Here is a 21,730-nt window from a genome sequence, read left to right as displayed (position 1 = left end):
TGTCTTGGTGTTCCTGTCTTGGTGCTCCTGTCTTGGTGCTCCTGTCTTGGTGCTCCTGTCTTGGTGCTCCTGTCTTGGTGCTCCTGTCTTGGTGCTCCTGTCTTGGTGCTCCTGTCTTGGTGCTCCTGTCTTGGTGCTCCTGTCTTGGTGTTCCTGTCTTGGTGCTCCTGTCTTGGTGCTCCTGTCTTGGTGCTCCTGTCTTGGTGTTCCTGTCTTGGTGCTCCTGTCTTGGTGCTCCTGTCTTGGTGCTCCTGTCTTGGTGCTCCTCCCTCCTGCCGAGTGCCCCTAGAGCAAGCGGCTTGTGGGGATACTGAAAACCGTCTCGCTCCCGAGCCACTGCTCTGTGTGTCTATTTACACACAGCCGCGCCTCGGCCCGCCCCCTGTCTCCTCATTGGCTCACTGGCCTTGATTGACAGTGGCGTCCACTGTTGCCTCAGCCAATGATAAGGGAGAGTCCCTGGAGAGCCGAGGCTCTCGTGCAGATCGGGATGGGGCTCAGGTAAGTATTAGTGGGGGGGGGGGGGGCGCTGCATAGAATGCATGAAGGTAACAACCTTGAGCCTCTTTAATGATTATGTCTCTGCATATTTCACAAGGTGATATCTGGGTATATGGTGCACACAAAGCGGATTTATATTGTTTACCTTTTGTACAACCCCCCCCCCCCCCCTCCCTTTTTAGATTGTAAGCTCTATGAGCCGGGCCCTCCTGTACCTTTTGTATTGTTCTGTAATTGGTGTCCCCCCTATACATTGTAAAGCGCTGCGTAAACTGTTGGCGCTATATAAATCGTGTATAATAATAATATTTCATTTATTTTATTTTTTTTAATTTTATTTTGTGTCAAGAGTTCAGCTTTAATGCATTTTTGCCACAAAAATAGTTTATGAACATGACAAGACTGCTGTTCGGATTCTGTATAGGTATTTTGGTCTTCTAAGAAAGATTTGGTAGTATGGTAATTATGATGGGTCCAATTTAAATACAGTAAGTCATAGAAATTACTGTATATGCCTAGCTTTAGATCATTTGACCTTTTTGTAAATTTTACATGATCTACTTTATTTTACTAATGTATTATTCAAGGCTTGTCCCACCCAAAACCAGTAATTCCATTTTCCTTGTTTCTGACTTGCTAAAATGTTATGATATATACAGTATCTTGTCTTTCATTGGTCCACCAGAAATCCCATTTCTTCCCAGCTGTCTTATCGATTACTGTCACAGCTGATGGCAGCCAAGGGGGTCTCCACTGATGGAATCCCAATCATGTAGAAGAAGTGACTGTAGAATCCATTGCCAAAACAATGTTGACGTCTTTGTTATGTCATGTGGGAAGGGTATTGACCTTAACGACACTCAGGGGTGCCTAGGACAACAGGAATAAAAGCTGTTATTTTAAAGTGATTGTAAGCCTTTGTTATTTTAAATAAAAAAATAAATAAAAAAAAAAACGTCATACTTTCCTCCACTGTGCAGCTCGTTTTCAGCAATACAAACTGTGTGGCTGAATTTGCATTGCACAGACATCCCATGTGATGTGCACAACAACGTGGGTGTGAATCGCATGTGATGTCTGGGAAGTGCGAAACCAGCCTAACTAAAAATTGTGTGGTCATACAACACCACTGCATTTTAAATTTTTGCTAAATAAACAAAAAAAGACTGGAAATGTTGAAAAAACAACAAACAAACATGTTTTTCTTCGTAAATTTTAGTAAATCGTGTTTTTTAATGAATTCGACTGTATTCTACTACATTTCTTTGAAAATGACCCAAATCTGTGTACAGTAAAACTCTGAATTGCCAGCATAATTTGTTCCAGAAACATACTTGTAATCCAAAGCACTTGTATATCAAAGCATATTTTCCCATCAGAAATAATGGAAACCCAAATGATTCGTTCCACAACCATTTATTCATAAGTCTTTCAGTTTATAGTCCATATAAAAAGATTATAGCAACATAAAATGTCCATCCACAAATGAAAGCCTCCACAAGGGGATTAGAAGCAAAATCCAGCAGGAGCTCCAGAGTATAAAAGAGAAGAGAGGCGCCTCTAAGTGTAGCAATATGGTTACATTTAATGAAGGTACAACATTTAGCAACTCACATGGTTGATGATTAAAAGAGGCACATCTAAGTATGCCGGCATCCGGGGTAAAGCTGTCCACATAGACCATCCTCTACCTCGCCGGCTCTCGCCACCATCAGTCTGCCATCGTGAGCATGAAGACTACCCCGCAGTAGAGCAATCTGAAAATCAGGTTTGAAGCGCTCATGGAGTGCAGCATGGAAGGGGTGATGTCGATGGCAGTGCAGAGGACGGTCTATGTGGACAGATTTACCCCGGATGCCTGCATACTTAGATGTGCCTCTTTTATTCATCAATCATGTGAGTTGGTATGTAACCATATTACTACACTTAAAAGTTCCTCTCTTCTCTTTTATTCTCAGTTGTGACATGACACTACTTGTATATTAAGACATCGCTTGTATATCAAGTCAAAATGTATTTAACAATTTTGCTTGTCTTGCAAAACGCTTTCAAACCGAATTGCTCTCAATCCAAGGTTTTACTGTATATTATAAGAGCCCTTTCACATTTGGGGGGGCGTCAGCGGTAAAGTGGCGCTATTCGGCTGCTAGCGGGGCGGTTTTAACCCCCACTAGTGGCTGAAAAGGGGCTCAATCCGCCCGCAAAACACCACCGGTATCGCAGAGCTGCCCCTTTGATTTCAGTGGGGAGCAGCGGTGGAGGAAAGGTTAGTGCACTGCTCCAAAGAAGCTGCTGGCGGGAAATTTTTGTGACGCCCTGGCAGCGCACCGCTCCAGTGTGAAAGCCCTCGGGTTTTCACACTGGAGTGAATGGAGCTGCATTTTTCAGGTGCTATACAGGCGCTATAGCGCCTGAAAAACGCTGGCAGTGGGAAAGGGGTCTAAGGATGAATGTCCCACCCAGCCGTCATTTGACTATAGTGGGAACTAGTTAAATTGTGATAGTGAGTGCAGAGAGAAGATCCCCCATCCGCTGTCAGGGAGAGGGGGAGGTTGGGGGAACTGGTAGAAGGAGCCGGAACACCCTAAATATGAGTGGAACATATAACACATTCCAACAGGTGAGCTTGGCCTTTAATTGTTCCAGAACCATGAAGCCATCTCCTTTTTTTTTTTTTTTTTCTTTCTTGTTAGGTGATAAGTAGTTCAGCTTATAGAAAGGACATTGCGCTATCTTCCAACAGGACTTCTACCAGTAGTTTTTTAATAAAATAATCTCAACGAAAGGGGGGGAGCCTGTACAAATGGGTGATGTATTTGTCTGGTATTAGGAGAGCCTGATCTGTAAATACCCGAACTCTGAGCACTGTAGGATTCTCCCTTTTGACTTGTCTGATGGATAAAGGAACAGGTTATTCAACCCGCTGGCGCTCACCCATAGCCAAAATATACAGGGAACATTTCCTTATTCAATATTAATCTGTGTCTCAGCAGGTAATGTCACTTTCATAGTGGGCTAATGTCCATAGCTGTTTGAGTAGGAAAAGGAGGGCATGCCACATGGAGAAAGGGAAAAGGGAGGGAAAGGGACGGAGAGAGGTGGGAGGAGGTGATTAGGTTTGGGTGGCAAAGAGCAAAGGAAAGGAAGAGTGTTAAGGGATTGGTTTACCTGTTTATGCAGGTAAGGGGCACCTGTAGGAAAAAAAATGTGCAGCTTTGACCAAAGTTGAATAATGCCCTTGCTGTGGGTGAAGGCTATATGCGTACCCCCCAAAGGCCAGCTGGAAACCTCCCAGAGATGGCATCCCTCTGTCTTGAGCCTCATACACACGGGCCGAATGTCAGCCGGTTTCTGTTAAACTGGCCCACATTTGGCCTGTGTGTATGGCAGCCTGTCTGACAGAAGCCGGCCAAATGTCAGGCTCCCGTGGAAGGGGCATGGCCAGGCCTCCTCTCAAGCTCTTCCATTTTTTTTTTTCGTTCAACACTCTGTATTGAACGAAAAAATAAAATTGTGTGCATCTAGCATTATCTGATCGGAGGTTACGAAGACACTCCCAACTGATTCAAATACCCTCACATGCGCTTTCTCGCCCCTATCTTGATGGCAGATCTGAGCTCAGCCATGCTGTTATAGAGGAGATGGTGGACCACACCTGTGCAGGGATTTGAGAGCTCCCTCCTGTGGTGGTGCGGGTGAGCAGTAATGGCTGGGAGTCTCTTTGCAACATCCTATCCTTCCTGGGAGTTGTTTGGCCAGGCTTTGGGGCGGGGGGTACGTAAATGGCCTACACCTAAAGCAAGGGCATCATCCAACTTTAGTGAAAGCTGCAGTTTGTTTGTATCTACCATTACCTGCATAGCCAGTTTTGGTAAAAGTAAACTATTTCTTTCAGATGTGTGAAAGATGTAGGTAAATGGAGGCGTTGGTTAGTTTGTGTGCAATGGGAAGGAAGTCTATCCTGTAGTACATTCAAGCGGTGGAGTCTGACCCTTCGAGGGAGCTAATTAGATGTTCCATTAATTTAATATCTTCAGAGCGACAGAGCCATTGGTAAATGGATGGTGGAGAAGAGGACTTCCACAATGCTGGGATGCACGAATGTACTGCATTGAATAAATGTACTATGACAAGTAAATGACAGATTTTTCCAATGTGTTGGCGTTGCTGTCCATCATTTTATCGCCATTATGGACTGTGAATTTCATGTTCAGCTCTTTAAACTACAGCGCCTTGTAACTGATATAAACTAACCAAAATGCAAACCTAAAGCTGAACTCCGGCTATGATTTTTATTGCATGGTTACATTGGTCCAGCGTGGCACAGTGTGTATGTGTGTTTATGCATATCTCTGAGCAAAGAGTGGAAGCTGCAAATTGCTGTAGTAGTCGGAACTCCTACAGTGATGGGAGCGATCTTTTGGGTGCCAAATGGGTTTCTTTCTGCACGTTATCCACGGGGCTCCACCGCCAGTCACATATCGCCTTGATTTTTTTTTAAATAAAAGACGTTCTTTGGACGAGGTGGATAAGGTGAAGTCAGGATCTCCATCTCGTCCAATCAGAGAATGCCTTGTATTCACTGGAAATGAATACAAAGCATTCTTTGAATAGTGGTGGTGCTGAGCGAGCAACCCCCTGAGGTTACTATGCAGATGGAAACCCACTTGGACCAATGTAACTATCCACTAAAAATCATACCTGGAGCTTAGTTTTAGGGCTTCCTGCACACAGCCTTAGAGGGACCTAGTGTAGTGTAGTGTGTAACCCCTCTCCTGGGACCCGCAGCTGCAGTGTACAGCTGCCTATTGATATAGAAGATGTGGCTGTATGGGGTTATGTAAAGCACTCACATGGACATAGGATTCAGACCAATGCTATATACCAGGGATATGCAATTAACGGACCTCCAGCTATTGCAAAACCACAAGTCCCATCATGTCTCTGGGTGTCATGCTTGTGGCTCTCGGAGTCTTGCTATGTCATGGGACTTGTAGTTCTGCAACAGCTGGAGATCCACTAATTGTAATCCCTGCTATATACATTTGGAGCTTACATCCATGCGTGTGCATTACACAAACCCTTAAGACCCATACACAGGATACGAAAATCAGAAGTCAAATTTTGTCAGACGAATGATCTGCAGATTTTCGGATTGTTAGTACGGTGCTTTGACAGCCAATTCAGGTTTTTCATCCGACAAAAGCTGGATGTGCAGACTAAAATTTTTGTTGTACGTCAACTCAACGTCCGTTTTTTTTTTTTTTTTTTTTTCCATTTAAAGCGGGAGTCCACCGGGACTCCGCGTTTTTTTTTTTTTTTTTTTTAAAAAGCCAGCAGCTACAAATACTGCAGCTGCTGACTTTTAAATAGTGACACTTACCTGTCCAGCGCGCCCGCGATGTCGGCACCCGAAGCCGATCGCTCGCTCGTGCCGCCGCCATCTTGGGTATGGGAATCAGGAAATGGAGCCTTTCGGCTTCATTTCCCGGTTCCCTACTGCGCATGCGCGAGCCGCGCGGCGCAATCCGGACGGTCCCCGCTGCCTCTGGGAGCTGTGTGTTTCCCAGCAGGCAGCGGGGCACTTGCTGAAGGGGGCGGGCGCTTGCGGAAAGGGGCGTAACGTACGCCCCTTTCCGCAGAGAGCTAGCCCGGAAGTGGGTGCAGTTACCTGGATTATCCAGGTAACTGCACCCCCCTCCCCCCTGAAAGGTGCCGATTGTGGCGCCGGAGGGGGGGGGGATTCCGATGAGCGGAGGTCCATTTTAGGGTGGACCTCCGCTTTAAGTAGTACGTTTTTTGTACGAAAAAAAAGGTAAGAGCAAGACTACGCATGCTCAGAAACAAAGAAAACATACAAAACTATTCAACACGTTACATCACTTCTCAAGTTGTATTCTGTCGTAGGAGAATTTTCGTATGGTGAGTAACCTTTTCACTTTCGACAGACTAGCCTGCAACAAAAAACGGATGAACGGTTGTCTGAAAAATCTAAGCATGTGTTTCGAGGCTCTAGCACATAACCGTGTACCACTGCTGCTTCTAATGCATCTCAATGGGTGTCTGTGCACAGCAGCTGCGGGTCCCTGCAGAGCGATTCCAGCTCCTGTAATAATGAATTGTATGGAAAGTAGAATATGGACCAGCTAATATTATGATAGTAGGTTTTCTATGTGGTTCCTGTTCAAAAGTAATTGAAGGTTTTAGTTGCAGTTACATAGTAGGTGAGGTCGAAAAAAGACACAAGTCCATCAAGTCCAGCCTATGTGTGTGATTATATGTCAGTATTACATTGTATATCCCTGTATGTTGCGGTCGTTCAGGTGCTTATGTAACTTGAAAGTATGGATGCCCCCGCTGAAACCACCACCTGTGGAAGGGAATTCCACATCCATGCCGCTCTTACAGTAAATAACCCTCTACGTAGTTTAAGGTTAAACCTCTTTTCTTCTAATTGTAATGAATGGACACGAGTTTTGTTAAACTCCCTTGCGCAAAAAAGTTTTATCCCTATTGTGGGGTCACCAGTACGGTATTTGTATATTTGAAAACATATCCCCTCTCAAGCGTCTCTTCTCCAGAGAGAATAAGTTCAGTGCTCGCAACCTTTCCTCATAACTACCGTATTTTTCGGACGATAAGGCGCACCGGATTATAAGGCGCACTAGCAACGACCGGCTGATATAATGGATATTTCCATATATAAGGCGCATCGGACTATAAGGCGCACTGGATTATAAGGCGCATTTAATGAAACACAACTCGGATGCGGTACTGTAAGTCAAATTTTATTCAACTCTTTAGCAATAACCATAAAATGGTCTATAACAATAACTCTTAACACTGTTCAATTAAATACAAAACCAGACACTCACTTTTTCACTTTATTCTTCAATAACTCTTAACACTGTTCAGTTACCGGTGAATACCGTACAAAACCAGACACTCACTTTTTCACTTTATTCTTCAATAACTCTTAACACTGTTCAGTTACCGGTGAATACCGTACAAAACCAGACACTCACTTTTTCACTTTATTCTTCTCCCGCAAATCCATCAAATTCTTCATCTTCAGTGTCTGAGTTTAACAATTGGGCAATTTCGGCATCAAGCACGCCCGTATCCCTCTCATCATTCTCATCAGTATCCGAGTCAGTCTCGTTGCTGTCATCGGTACCGGTACTTAGCTGTTCAGTGATAATTCCGGACTTCTTGAAAGCTCGGATTACACTGGTGACTGATACCTTCGCCCAGGCATCCACAATCCACTGGCAGATAGTGGCGTAACTCGCCCGGCGTTGCCTCCCTGTGTTGGTGAATGTGTGTTCGCCTTCTGTCATCCAATGCTCCCACGCAGCTCGCAATTTAACTTTAAATGACCTGTTGACACCTATATCTAGTGGCTGCAGTTCTTTGGTTAATCCACCCGGAATGATGGCAAGCACCGAATTAGTTTTCTTCACTTGGGCTTTGACAGTATCTGTCAGATGGGCGCGCATGGAGTCACAGACCAATAGGGATGGAGATTCGTGGAAAAAGCCACCCGGTCTCTTGACGTAAACCTCTCTCAGCCACTCACTCATCTTCTCCTCGTCCATCCAGCCCTTCGGGTTAGCCTTGATGATGATGCCAACCGGAAACTTTTCTTTTGGCAGAGTCTTCCTCTTGAAAATTACCATGGGTGGTAGTTTCTGGCCATTAGCCTGGCAACCGAGAACTACAGTGAAGGATGACTTCTCGTTTCCTGTAGTGCGTATAGATACCGTACTGGTCCCTGTTCTCTCGACAGTACGGTTTACAGGGATATCAAAGGTAAGGGGGACCTCGTCCATGTTGGTGATGTGCTCTGGTCGGATTTTCTGTTCATTGATCTTGTTCTTGCAGTAGGTATGGAAAATGGCCAGCTTTTCTTCGTAATCCTTTGGCAGTTGCTGTGACATAGTGGTTCTTGTGCGGATAGAGAGATTCCGCCTTTTCATGAAATGGAAGCACCAAGAGGGACCTCCTCGAAAGTCGTTGATCTCCATGTCGCGTGCGATCGCTGTTGCTTTGAGTCGAATAGAGACAGTAGAGACACTTCTACCTGCGGTTCTCTGTTCAATAACCCACTGTTCAATTTTGTCCTCCAACTGTGGCCATCTTGCTTTGTTTCCTCGGAAACTCAGTTTGGTCTTCTTTACCTGGCGCAGGGTATCTTCTTGCTTCCTCCACTTCCGTACCATTGATTCATTAATGTTGAATTCTCTCGCAGCTACTCTATTTCCATGCTCTACTGCATGACTGATAGCCTTCAGTTTGAAATCCGCTTCGTAAGCATGTCTCTTAACAGGAGCCATTTTTGGGGCAGCGGGTATACCGTAGAAAATGAACGAATGAATGCGCACACCTCCTGACTAAGATGGCCGTAATGCCCAATCCAAGCAGTGCAGCTTCGTGAGCATTACGGCCATCTTAGTCAGGAGGTGTGCGCATTCATTCGTTCATTTTCTACGGTATACCCGCTGCCCCAAAAATGGCTCCTGTTAAGAGACATGCTTACGAAGCGGATTTCAAACTCATCGCTATCAGTCACGCAGTAGAACAACCTGAGAGAGGTTTACGGTACGTCAGTTTACGGTAAGAGACCGGGTGGCTTTTTCCACGAATCTCCATCCCTATTGATCTGTGACTCCATGCGCGCCCATCTGACAGATACTGTTAAAGCCCAAGTGAAGAAAACGAATTCGGTGCTTGCCATCATTCCGGGTGCATTAACCAAAGAACTCCAGCGATGTCAACAGGTCATATATAAGGCGCACCGGATTATAAGGCGCACGGTCGATTTTGTGAGAAAATTTAGGCTTTTACGTGCGCCTTATAGTCCGAAAAATACGGTAATATCCTCCAGACCCTTTTATTAGCTTTGTTGTCCTTCTCTGTACTCGCTCCATTTTCAGTACATCCTTCCTGAGGACTGGTGCCCAGAACTGGACAGCATACTCCAGGTGCGGCTGGACCAGAGTCTTGTAGAGAGGGAGAATTATTGTTTTATCTTTAGAGTTGATCCCTTTTTAATGGATGCCAATATTCTGTTTGCTTTGTTAGCAGCAGCTTGGCATTGCATGCCATTGCTTAGCCTATCATCTACTAGGACCCCCAGGTCCTTTTCCATCCTAGATTCCCCCAGACGTTCTCCCCCCAGTGTATAAATTGCATTTATAGTTTTGACACCCAAATGCATTATTTTAGTTGTTGCAGACATGACCGAGTAAGGACAACCCTTTGTTTAGTCATATTGGCAAATCTTATCCTTTGGCTTATAATGTTTTCTGTTTCTTTTTGAAGGTGAGACCTGTGAGCGGAACATCTGTCATAATGGAGGAACCTGCGTCATGAGTACAAATAAGGAACCCTTCTGCATCTGTAATGATGGATTCACCGGCACATACTGCAACGTGACAGAGAAAGGTGAGCGCATGAAGCTGGAGATTCAAGATGAGCTGCAGTCTGCTACTCAAAAATATGATAAAAACATCCCTTCGATCCTTACAAAATGTGTGTGGGGTTTTTTTTTTTATATGGATATTGTCAATATAGTAGATAAAGGGATTTATTTACTAAAGGCAAATCCACTTTGCACTACGAGTGCACTGCAAATGGAAGTAAAGTCGCTGTAGATCTGATGGTGACATGCAAAGAAAATAAAAAGCGTCATTTTTGTTTGAACATGATTGGATGATAAAATCGGCAGAGCTTCCCCTCATTTCAGATCTTCCCCCTCAGATCTACAGTGACTGCATCTCCAAGTGCACTTGCATTGCACTTGTAGTGCAAAGTGGATTTGCCTTTAGTAAATCAACCCCAAAGTCTTTACTTTTTAAATGTCTAGGACTTGGTTACTATGTCCTAATGAAATTCTGGCAGCAGTCATGTTCAGTCTGACCATCTGAAGCCATCACCAGTGCGTTTTGGGATTTAGTACAGCTGGTTTACCCAGCATGTGCCTCCGGGATCTCACACAAACCCAGTAGATGCAGTTCTCAGCGCAGTGTGTTGTCAACAGATTGCCAATGTAGGCGGTGGCGGACGTTCCCACCCTGTTATAGCGAAGGGCCCGGAAGGAGCAGAGGCAAGTACCACTGCTTCCTTCGCCGCCTGGTATCCTGTATAAGCCTATAAGCACAACAGCGAGTCCATTTTTCAAAAATGGCACCTAACTCCGCCTGGCATCAGGTCATTTCCAGTTTTGAAATAACAAAATGCCAGAAGTGGAGGATGCCCGTTGACTCCTGGGATTACATAGTTAGTAAGGTTGAATAAAGACACCAGTCCATCCAGTTCAACCTGAGTGTCTACAATTGTCCCTATCCCTGTACATTGGCAACTCACATTGGTCCCTACCCTCAAGGAGCCCACAATCCAAGGTCCCCATTCATATACTAGGGCCAATTTGGGACAGAAGCCAATTAACCTACCTGCATGTCTTTGGAGTGTGGGGGGAGGCCGGAGTACCCGGAGGAAACCCACGCAGGCACAGGGAGAACATGCAAACTCCAGGCAGGTAGTATCGTGGTTGGGATTCAAACCAGCAACCCTTTTTACTGCTAGATGAGAGTGCTACCCACTACACCACTGTGCCGCCCAATTGATTGATGACTGATAGGGAGACCAGAGATGATATACTTCACTGCGGCGAGGAGGCCGGAAATGCTGGAATTTTAAACAAAAATAGCTACTTTTATGAAAAAATTAAGTAAAAAAACGATGTGCAAAGAATAAAGACGGAGAGGTTTTAGCTACCAGTGGGGCCCATGGGTGTTTGGATAGGGTGAAGCTCTGCTTTTTAAATAAGCAAACGTTCTTCAGACAATCCAAATTTTATTTTATAATCCGAAATGAGTTGCTTTATTCTGGATGACATGTGCTGTATAGTCAGCTCACTGGAATGAGTAGTCCGGGCCGCCTTTTCCTGAAATCTAGAGAACCGTCCTGGATACTGCAGAGCGCTCCGCACTGACTCATCACTTTGTATCGCTCATCACTGGTAACAAGGCCAATAGGATGTCCTGGATAGGACTCTGATGATGTTAAACAATAAACAATGAGTTGCTTTTATTTTGGATATCATCTGATATAAATATCAGTTCAGAAAAAAAACATGTTTTAATATACTTTTTCGGTTTTAATATTTTTATTGAGTTTTCTCCGATTTTTTCTTTTGGTAATCTGCTCAGCAACACACCTCCTGTATTAGTGTCCCCACTCTGGATGAAGAAACACAGGGGGAACCTTTTGGACAGCAGAATTGACAGTCTAGGGGGAGGGGAGTGTTTTTTTTTTTTTTTTTTTTTTTTTTAGATGCACTAGCAGATTTAGAAAAAATGTAACCCAAACATTACAAATACGTGAAAATAAGAGAGGCTAGGACGAATGAAGCCATCTTATCTAAGAATTGGTGAACTGGTAATATAAATGTTTGCTTTTGGGTTTATTGGAACTGTAACGTAACCATCTGTTGTTGATCTGACAGTAAGGGCACATTCACACCCGCGGGTGCACGTTATGCTTTATATAACACGCGCCTGCTGGTGTGCGCTGTAAATGCGCAATATGAGGTGTTATTACAATATGTGACTCTGTTCACTTTCTTTTAACCCTTCAGGCCCTTTAAGGAGTTTAAAGATGCCGGGAGGTGGGGTTTATGATCATGTGACAGTCTTGATTGGCTGCCACAGCGGTCACATGATCGGGAAGTTACCGATCGCAAGCAGTGAAATTTGCATGCTGTTGGCGCCAAGAGGTTAAAGTGATTTTAAAGGATCGTATTTTTTCAATAACAAGCAAGTCATACTTGCCTCCACTGTGCAGCTCGTTTTGCACAGCGTGGCCCCGAACATCCATTTCTGAGGGTCCCCCGGTGGCTCTCGCGGCTCCTCCCCACATCAGATAACCCCTTTGGAGAAGCTCTCTCCCGAGGGTGTTAGCTTGCGGGCGTGCTTCCGTGTTCAGCATTTGCATCCATAGACATAAATTTCTGACTCGGCCCCCCTTCCCGGCGCCCGCATCATTGGATTTTATTGACAGCAGCAGGAGCCAATGGCTGCGCTGTTATCAGTCTATCCAATCAGGACACGAGACGCCGACCAGAGCTGGTGTGCTCGTTCTCGTCGTGCAAATTTCGGGGCTCAGACGAGTATAAGGGGGGAGCTGCTGCAGTAAAGAAGGTTTTTCATCTGAATGCATACAATGCATTAAGGTGAAAATTGACGTGGATTTACAACCCTTTTAAACTTTACTGAAACGTCACAAAATGACATTTCATAACTTAATGCATCACAGTTCATCATAATACTGCGCTGCATAAAAATGCATCTTATCCTACTTCCTTTTTTTTTTTTTCTCATGCCATGCATTGAAACAATGGGACGTCAGGCAGATTGTCTTGTCTGTGTCTTGGGAACGGGCTCTAAATATTGAACGTTGACATTTTGGAAGGTCCTTATTCTTTTGGATTGTGAAAGATGTTGCACAAACCACATGGGTTGCTAGCTGAATTCATTATTGTTCTGCACGTGTTTGTGTTGGATTAGTTGAGTAATGGAAACTTACCAAAGACAACGGCCAATACAATCTTTCAGGACACTAGGGCCGTTCTTCGGGCAGCACCAATCGCTGTTCACAAGGTTGTCTTTAGCTCAGCTCACTGTCACTTTTTTTTTTTTTTTTTTTTTTTTTTTTTTTTTTTAGGACAACAATTTTTGGTGCGCTAAAGACAACAACTTGGTGCATAGATATGTTTAAAAAACAATAATAATAATGGGACGGAGGGGATTAAAAAATGTCCACGGATGGGATACTTATTAACATTATTAATGACAGCAATTGGTCAATGTTCAATTATTATGACTCTAGATGTATTTAAAATTGCTAGCACAAGGCAGGAGGCAGCATGCTGAAGGCAGAAGAGATCTTGAGAAGAGATACAAAAGGAAAAACAAGCAGCGCCAACCTAAGTGCAGTAGTACAATACGCGTTTTATTTGGTTGTAGTCAAAATGCACTCACTCTGTATTGGTTAAAAGCAGGCACTTCTTAATGATGAAGTCCGATCATGATAATGCTCCGAACGCGTGCACGCTATTGGCGTTATCACAACACGATCTAGACCCTTAAAGACTGACGATCCTCCGCTGCTCCTTGCCGACCTCAGCCTGGGACACTGGAAGCCACCGGCGCCGCCAGACGGGACTGCACAGCGCAACAGGATCAACTTCTCTGGAGCCACATCACCCATTATACTTGCCCACCTGGACTTCATCATTAAGAAGTGCCTGTTTTTAACCAATACAGAGTGAGTGCATTTTGACTACAACCAAATAAAACGTTTATTGTACTACTGCACTTAGGTTGGTGCTGCTTGTTTTTCCTTTTGTATCACTTTTTTTTTTTTTATGCTCCTCTAGATATGGAAGTTTGTGCTGTAACCAAAGCATGGTGGGGAAGTAGGTTCTTTTTCAACATTTTAAATTATTAACAGCTCAGGATAGTAAAGTGACATAAAACTTTTTTTTTTTTTTTTTTTTTTTTTTTTTTAATTGCTGGCATGTAGAGGATCATTCCAGCTTAAAAACTCTAATCAGTCTCTACTGTCATAAATGCTGCCCGGTGCCTGTCAGCTGTCATGTACACTGAGTCATGCATGCGCAGCACAGAGTACATTTATGGCACCAGATCCTATGCAGTGGTGATGTGACTCCCCTGATAATGTGCAGGAGTGACATCATCACTGCTGAATAGACAGAAACCGGAAGGAAGACCAGGTGAAGATGTAAGCGTGTGGGACCAGTGACAGCGCAGTCAGCCATAATGTGCTAGTACGGTGGGTATATTCGTACATTATGGCATAACCCACCTGAGGACCCGTGTAATAAAATATTAAAACTGTCTTTTTTTTTTTTTTTCTGTTTTAAGACCTGCTTCTGTAGGGTAAGGGTCCTTTCACACGGGGCGGATCAGTTCTGATCCGCCCCGTGGATGTCCGTTTGCTCAGCGGGGATCACTCCGCCGATCCCCGCTGAGCAGGGAGATGACAGCTCCGTCTCTGCACACTGCGCAGGGACGGACCTGTCACAGCGCCGCTCTCCCCTATGGGAGATCGGATGACGACGGACCGCAGTGCCCGTCGTCATCCGATCCGATCCACAGACGGATGGAAAAATAGCTTTTTCCTCAGTCACACTTTTTCGGATCGGAGCGGGTCGGATGTCAGCGGACATGTCACCGCTGACATCCGACGCTCCATAGAGCTCTATGGAGCACCCGTTCAGGTCCGCCTGAAAAACTGACAGGCGGGCCTGAACGGGTCGTCAGTGTGAAAGGGGCCTAACTGTAAAGAGTATAACTTGGTCTTGGATGACAAATGTATTGGCTGCCAAAGTGGAATTAAGCAGTTTTTTTGTTTTTAATATATACATACACAGTGGATATAAAAAGTCTACACACCCCTGTTTTAAAATGTCAGGTTTCTGTGATGTAAAAAAAATGAGACAAATATAAATTCAGAACTTTTTTCACTTTTAATGTGACCTATAAACTGTACAACTCAGTTGAACAACAAACTGAAATCTTTTGGTGGGGGGGGAGAGAGTCAAAATAAAATGTGTTTGCATAAGTGTGTGTCCCCTCTATAACTTATAACTGGGGATGTAGCTGTGTTCAGAATTAAGCAAGAACATTCAAACTCATGTTAAATAGGAGTCAGTACACACCTGTCATCATTTAAAGTGCTTCTGAATAACCCCAAATAAAGTTCAGCTGTTCTAGTAGGTCTTTCCTGACATTTTCTTAGCCGCATCCTACAGCAAAAGCCATGGTCCGCAGAGAGCTTCCAAAGCATCAGAGGGATCTCATTGTTAAAAGGTATCAGTCAGGAGAAGAGTACAAAAGAAATTCCAAGACATTAGATATACCATGGAACACAATGAAGACAGTCGTCATCAAGTGGAAAAAATATGGCACAACAGGGACATTACCAAGAACTGGACGTCCCTCCAAAATTGATGAAAAGACGAGAAGAAAACTGGTCAGGGAGACTGCCAAGAGGCCTACAGCAACATCAAAGGAGCTGCAGGAATATCTGGAAAGTACTGGCTGTGTGGTACATGTGACAACAATCTCCCATGTTCTTCATATGCCTGGACTAGGGGGTAGAGTGACAAGACGAAAGTCTTTTCTTACGAAGAAAAACCTCCAAGCCTGGCTAAATTTTGCAAAAACGCATCTGAAGTCTCCCAAAAGCATGTGGGAAAATGTGTTCTGGTCTGATGAAACCAAGGTTAAACTTTTTGGCCATAATTTCAAAAGATATGTTTGGCGCAAAAACAACACTGCACATCACCACAAAGAACACCATACCCACTGTGAAGCATGGTGGTGGCAGCATCATGCTCTGGGGCTGTTTTTCTTCTGCTGGAACAAGGGGCCTTTGTCAAGGTAGAGGGAATTATGAACAATTCCAAAGACCAGTTAATATTGGCACAAAACCTTCAGGCTTCTGCTAGAAAGCTGAACATGAAGAGGAACTTCATCTTTCAGCATGACAATGACCCAAAGCATACATCCAAATCAACAAAGGAATGGCTTCACCAGAAGAAGATTCAAGTTTTAGAATGGCCCAGCCAAAGCCCAGACCTGAATCCAGATGACCTTGCAATCTAAAGCTGGCCATACATCATACAATTTTCTTATTCAATGTTCTTTAGATTTACCTTCAACTATGTAGTGCAAGGGCCTGCCTCATATTATATGGTTTTGGTAAATCTAAAGGAAAGTTGTACAAGAAAATTGTATAATGTATGGCCAGGCTAACAGATTTGGAGTGTTTTTGCAAAGCAGAGCGGGCAACTATTGCTAAGTCAAGATGTGCCATGCTGATAAACTCATACCCAAAAAGACTGAGTGCTGTAATAAAATCAAAATGGGCTTCAACAAAACAATATTAGTGTAAGGGTGTGCACACTTATGCAACCATATTATTTATATTTTATTTTTCCTTCCCTCCACCTAAAAGATTTCAGTTTGTTGTTCAGCTGGGTTGTACAGTTTATAGCTCACATTAAAGATTGGAAAAGTTCTGAAATATTTATCTTGTCTCATTTTTTTTTTTTTTTTTTTTTTTTTTTTTTAAATCACAGAAACCTGTCATTTTAACAGGGGTGTGCAGACTTTTTATATCCTTTTGTATATTAAATGGGTCCCCTCCAGGGGTGGTTTTATACCATAATGTGCTTTTGTGCAACACATATTGGCACATTATGATGGACTCGTCGGTCAATCAAAGCCCTACAGCACTGTGGTATCAGCGCTCCCTCTCCCTGAGTGCTTTCTTCTTTCTGGGTTCTGTCTGGATGCTTGAATGGCTGGGCCCCGATGACATCACTCCTCGCCACGTGTGCGCATGGGAGTCACATCATCAATGCACAGAGCGGTGCCATAAATGTACACTAAGCTGTGCATGTGTGGCTCAGTGCACATCACAGTTGACAGTCAGGGGATCACATTTATGACAGAAGGAAGCAATGGGGCCTCTTCTGTGATAAAAAAAAAAACTCTACCGGTCAGCAATTTTTAATTTTTTTTTTTACATGGGTTTATGTTTTCTTTTTAAAGTGGTTGAAAACCCCTACGTATACCCAGTGAAGTGACCAACCTCATACAGGTTACAATAGTTATACCTATTTATCTGCAGTCCTCTCCTACATCCATTCAAAGTCCAGAATTTTTAAAGCGTGTCTGAGCTGTCAGGAGTGGGCAGAGAGCTGAAGTTACTCTTCGGAGCTCAGGGAGGAGAGCTTTGAGAGCTCACCCCCACCTCTCCACTACTCTCCCCCGCCCCCCCACCTCTCCACTACTCCCCCCGCCCCCCACCTCTCCACTACTCCCCCACCTCTCCAGTACTCCCCCCCCCCCCCCCCCACCTCTCCAGTACTCTCCCCCCCCCCCCCCCACCTCTCCACTACTCCCGCCCCCCACCTCTCCACTACTCCCGCCCCCCACCTCTCCACTACTCCCGCCCCCCACCTCTCCACTACTCCCGCCCCCCACCTCTTCACTACTCCCGCCACCTCTCCACTACTCGCCCCCCCGCCACCTCTCCACTACTCGCCCCCCCCCCCCCCCGCCACCTCTCCACTACTCGCCCCCCCCCCCCCCCCCACCACCTCTCCACTACTCGCCCCCCCCCCCACCACCTCTCCACTACTCGCCCCCCCCCCGCCACCTCTCCACTACTCGCCCCCCCCCCCCGCCACCTCTCCACTACTCGCCACCTCTCCACTACTCGCCGCCCCCCCCGCCACCTCTCCACTACTCGCCCCCCGCCACCTCTCCACTACTCGCCCCCCCCCCCCGCCACCTCTCCACTACTCGCCCCCCCCGCCACCTCTCCACTACTCGCCCCCCCCCGCCACCTCTCCACTACTCCCCCCCCCCCCCCCCCGCCACCTCTCCACTACTCGCCCCCCCCCCGCCACCTCTCCACTACTCGCCCCCCACCTCTCCACTCCCCCCCTCCCGCTTTCACCTGTCCACTTACCCCCTCTCTTGGTGTCAGGAAAACTTATCAGAAGGGACTCATGCTGCTAGCAGAAGAACAAAGCTGTAGACAGAAATGCCACTTGCTGCTTTGGATTGGGACAAGTGCCCACTATAGAGGGGTATACTTGGTTCATATTTCATTTCTGAGATTTAAAGTGCCAGTTTCCCAGCTGTCATTCTCATCCAGTGACTTGAATAGTGTCAGTCACTGATCCACAACAAGTATGCAGCAGGTGAAAAGATGGGTTAGCATGGGCACCACGCAGATGGCATTTTTCCAATTAATGTATTCAGTGGCAGCCAGTTTATTGCTTTTCATGGCAGATTGTCTTTTCCACTTTCAGTGTGAATGCCTCCCATGTTGCTGCCTAGTAGAGACCTCCCTGCATGTAATGCCGCTAATCAGCTGTTTAATATTTACTAAGACCGCTCAGAGAATAATGTGGTGATCACAGCTGCCCTGTGCATGTGCAGCCCAATCTTGGAATCCCTTTCAGTGGCATTATTACAATGGAATGTGCTAATCTTTAAATACCTTTTTTCATGGAAGGGCTTAAGAATTTCCGTCAGGTTTTTATGACTCTCTTTGCCTCTGGAGGGGGGATTTGCTCTCACTTCCTGTCCCAGTGACACGCCGCACTTCTTTCCCCCTTCGCTGGGGTGCGTTCTTTTTTTTGCAGCCCTTTTGAGAATGTGAAAGGATTTGGGGGGGGGGGGGGCTTGGTTTAGACTACTGTGATACGACTCGGTGTGACTTTAATGCAACTTTGCATATTCTGTGGGGCCAAGTCACACTAAATCACTCCAAAGTAGTGCGGAAACCTTTTCCAAAATCACACAGTTCTGTGTTGCATTGACTAAAATGGGTACCATTGAAAACAATGTGACTTTCATTGTCATGTGATTCTGTGCGACTCGATGTAACTATTTGCCAGCACACAAGGTTCTTCAATTGCGTCCAAATGGTTTTTAATGAAGAAAGATCACGTCACAAACCATGTGAGCAATGTTTCGGAGCACAGGGGAAGGATACCAAATAGGCACCCAAATGTCGGACATTTGAGGCATGAAAACAATGAGGAAATAACAAAAAATATTTATTGAAAAAATTATAGTATAGTAACAGTGTTTACATGGTTAAAAATCATATAAAATGATAGTTTGTACAATGAGCCTTTGTGCGTCTACGCATTTCGCCGTAAGGCTTCCTCAGGACACGGTAAAGGTTCAAAGACGTAACAAAAAAGAAGAGAAATTAATCTTAATGTCTTATAATGCTTTACGCCTCAAGTACAAATCTCCAACAGCCGAAAAAAATTCAAGGAATGTGTATAACACGCTGTATCCGGGTGGATAGCACATAACTGGTTCAATGAATATGTGTATAATATAGCCTATAACAGGGGCAGGTATGACCCCATAACAAAATCCTAAGTGGTGCCGGATCATATGGGAGGCAACATTCATGAAGCTCAAAGGACGCTGGTAGTGTAAAGTATACCACAGTCAGCATTTAGAGCAGTTGCACCAAACGGGTATAAGTCTTAAGATAGACAAGTATGCCCCTGGGAGACAGCAGCGCCAGGCTGTCTCCCAGGGGCATACTTGCTACACAGAGTAAATAGATTCCTAGCATATTGCGCATTAAAATTGCACACGCTCATGGAATGGCGCCAAACTTTGGTACTTAAAAATCTCCATAGGTGACACTTTAAATTTCTTGAATAAAGATGTGATGCGCTAATTACAAAACATTCAAGTAACCACAACAAAACTAAAATTGTGCAATTATAGAGCTATATAAAGTGCAACCGTGCATAGATCAATCAGAGAATATCCCTATACATATATGTCAATGAGTTAAAAAACCATGCCGGTGATTAACTAGTGCAAAAAAACACAAAAAAACACATGAATGTTTAACGTAAAAAATAAGATATAAGATATATGCACGTGTTCAACGTGTAAAAAGTGAAACTGGGAATATATATGTACAAAGAAAAATAAATGAATATTAAATCCAAACAACAATAGTGATTTGTGTAAAATGTCCCATACACAATCAAATCAAAAACGTGCAATTCGGTAAGCACACTCAATTAAACGTGCAATGTGCTGGGTAATAAGTCCATTCGTGGTGATCCGTGCAGGTGGTGTAAATGCTATATAATTACCTCACTGCTGTGGGTAACACAGCAAAATTAGTAATGGACACAAATTTTAAACGTGCAATTCAGTAGACACACGGGATTAAACGTGCAATGTGCTGGGTGATAGATCCGTCCGTGATGATCCGTGCAGATAGTGTTAATACTATGCAATTACCTCACTGCTGTGAGAAACACAGCAAAAGATAGTAATGGGCACCAAGGTGATTGCAGGGATGGCTGTATAAACGAATTTTCTTTGGGAGACTTCTCATGGATGGTAGGTAAACTCAGAGGAATGAATCAGAGAAAACCGCCATAGTGTAGTTGTTTTTTAAAATATAGCAATTTATTTAAATGATTTAAAACTACTCACAAGTGAAGCAGGAAAAATAGACACATACGACAAACAGCAAACAAAACCGGATACGAACGTCACTTCCGGGTGTCCCGTGTTGGACACCCGGAAGTGACGTTCGTATCCGGTTTTGTTTGCTGTTTGTCGTATGTGTCTATTTTTCCTGCTTCACTTGTGAGTAGTTTTAAATCATTTAAATAAATTGCTATATTTTAAAAAACAACTACACTATGGCGGTTTTCTCTGATTCATTCCTCTGAGTTTACCTACCATCCATGAGAAGTCTCCCAAAGAAAATTCGTTTATACAGCCATCCCTGCAATCACCTTGGTGCCCATTACTATCTTTTGCTGTGTTTCTCACAGCAGTGAGGTAATTGCATAGTATTAACACTATCTGCACGGATCATCACGGACGGATCTATCACCTAGCACGTTGCACGTTTAATCCCGTGTGTCTACTGAATTGCACGTTTAAAATTTGTGTCCATTACTAATTTTGCTGTGTTACCCACAGCAGTGAGGTAATTATATAGCATTTACACCACCTGCACGGATCACCACGAATGGACTTATTACCCAGCACATTGCACGTTTAATTGAGTGTGCTTACCGAATTGCACGTTTTTGATTTGATTGTGTATGGGACATTTTACACAAATCACTATTGTTGTTTGGATTTAATATTCATTTATTTTTCTTTGTACATATATATTCCCAGTTTCACTTTTTACACGTTGAACACGTGCATATATCTTATATCTTATTTTTTACGTTAAACATTCATGTGTTTTTTTGTGTTTTTTTGCACTAGTTAATCACCGGCATGGTTTTTTAACTCATTGACATATATGTATAGGGATATTCTCTGATTGATCTATGCACGGTTGCACTTTATATAGCTCTATAATTGCACAATTTTAGTTTTGTTGTGGTTACTTGAATGTTTTGTAATTAGCGCATCACATCTTTATTCAATTATCTTTACCAGTGAGAGACAACTCATTTAGTGATTGCTGCTTTTTTCATTTGCTATTCTCGCCCTCTCCTATCTTTTCCATAGAGCGCGGAAGTCTCTATATATACTCACTTTAAATTTCTTGCGACCCATTTTCAACAGAGCGGATTGATGTTCGATGGCTCGGTCTTCAG

At 44.2% G+C, this 21,730-nt stretch overlaps 1 protein-coding gene across 1 annotated transcript in view; it reads left to right on the top strand.

The window, feature by feature from the left end:
• MFGE8 (milk fat globule EGF and factor V/VIII domain containing) overlaps positions 1–21,730 on the top strand; it is a 112,058-nt gene that overhangs the window by 29,788 nt on the left and 60,540 nt on the right. Inside the window, exon 2 of the mRNA XM_077469793.1 lies at positions 9,826–9,948. Within this exon, the coding sequence (XP_077325919.1) occupies positions 9,826–9,948 (123 nt within the window). The remainder of the gene's footprint in view (positions 1–9,825; positions 9,949–21,730) is intronic.

This window comes from Lithobates pipiens, unplaced genomic scaffold (genome assembly GCF_037356315.1).
Source record: "Lithobates pipiens isolate NorthernLeopardFrog02 unplaced genomic scaffold, aLitPip1_a1.2 Scaffold_8, whole genome shotgun sequence".
Lineage (NCBI taxonomy): Eukaryota > Metazoa > Chordata > Amphibia > Anura > Ranidae > Lithobates > Lithobates pipiens.
This window is presented reverse-complemented; position numbering and strand designations above follow the sequence as displayed.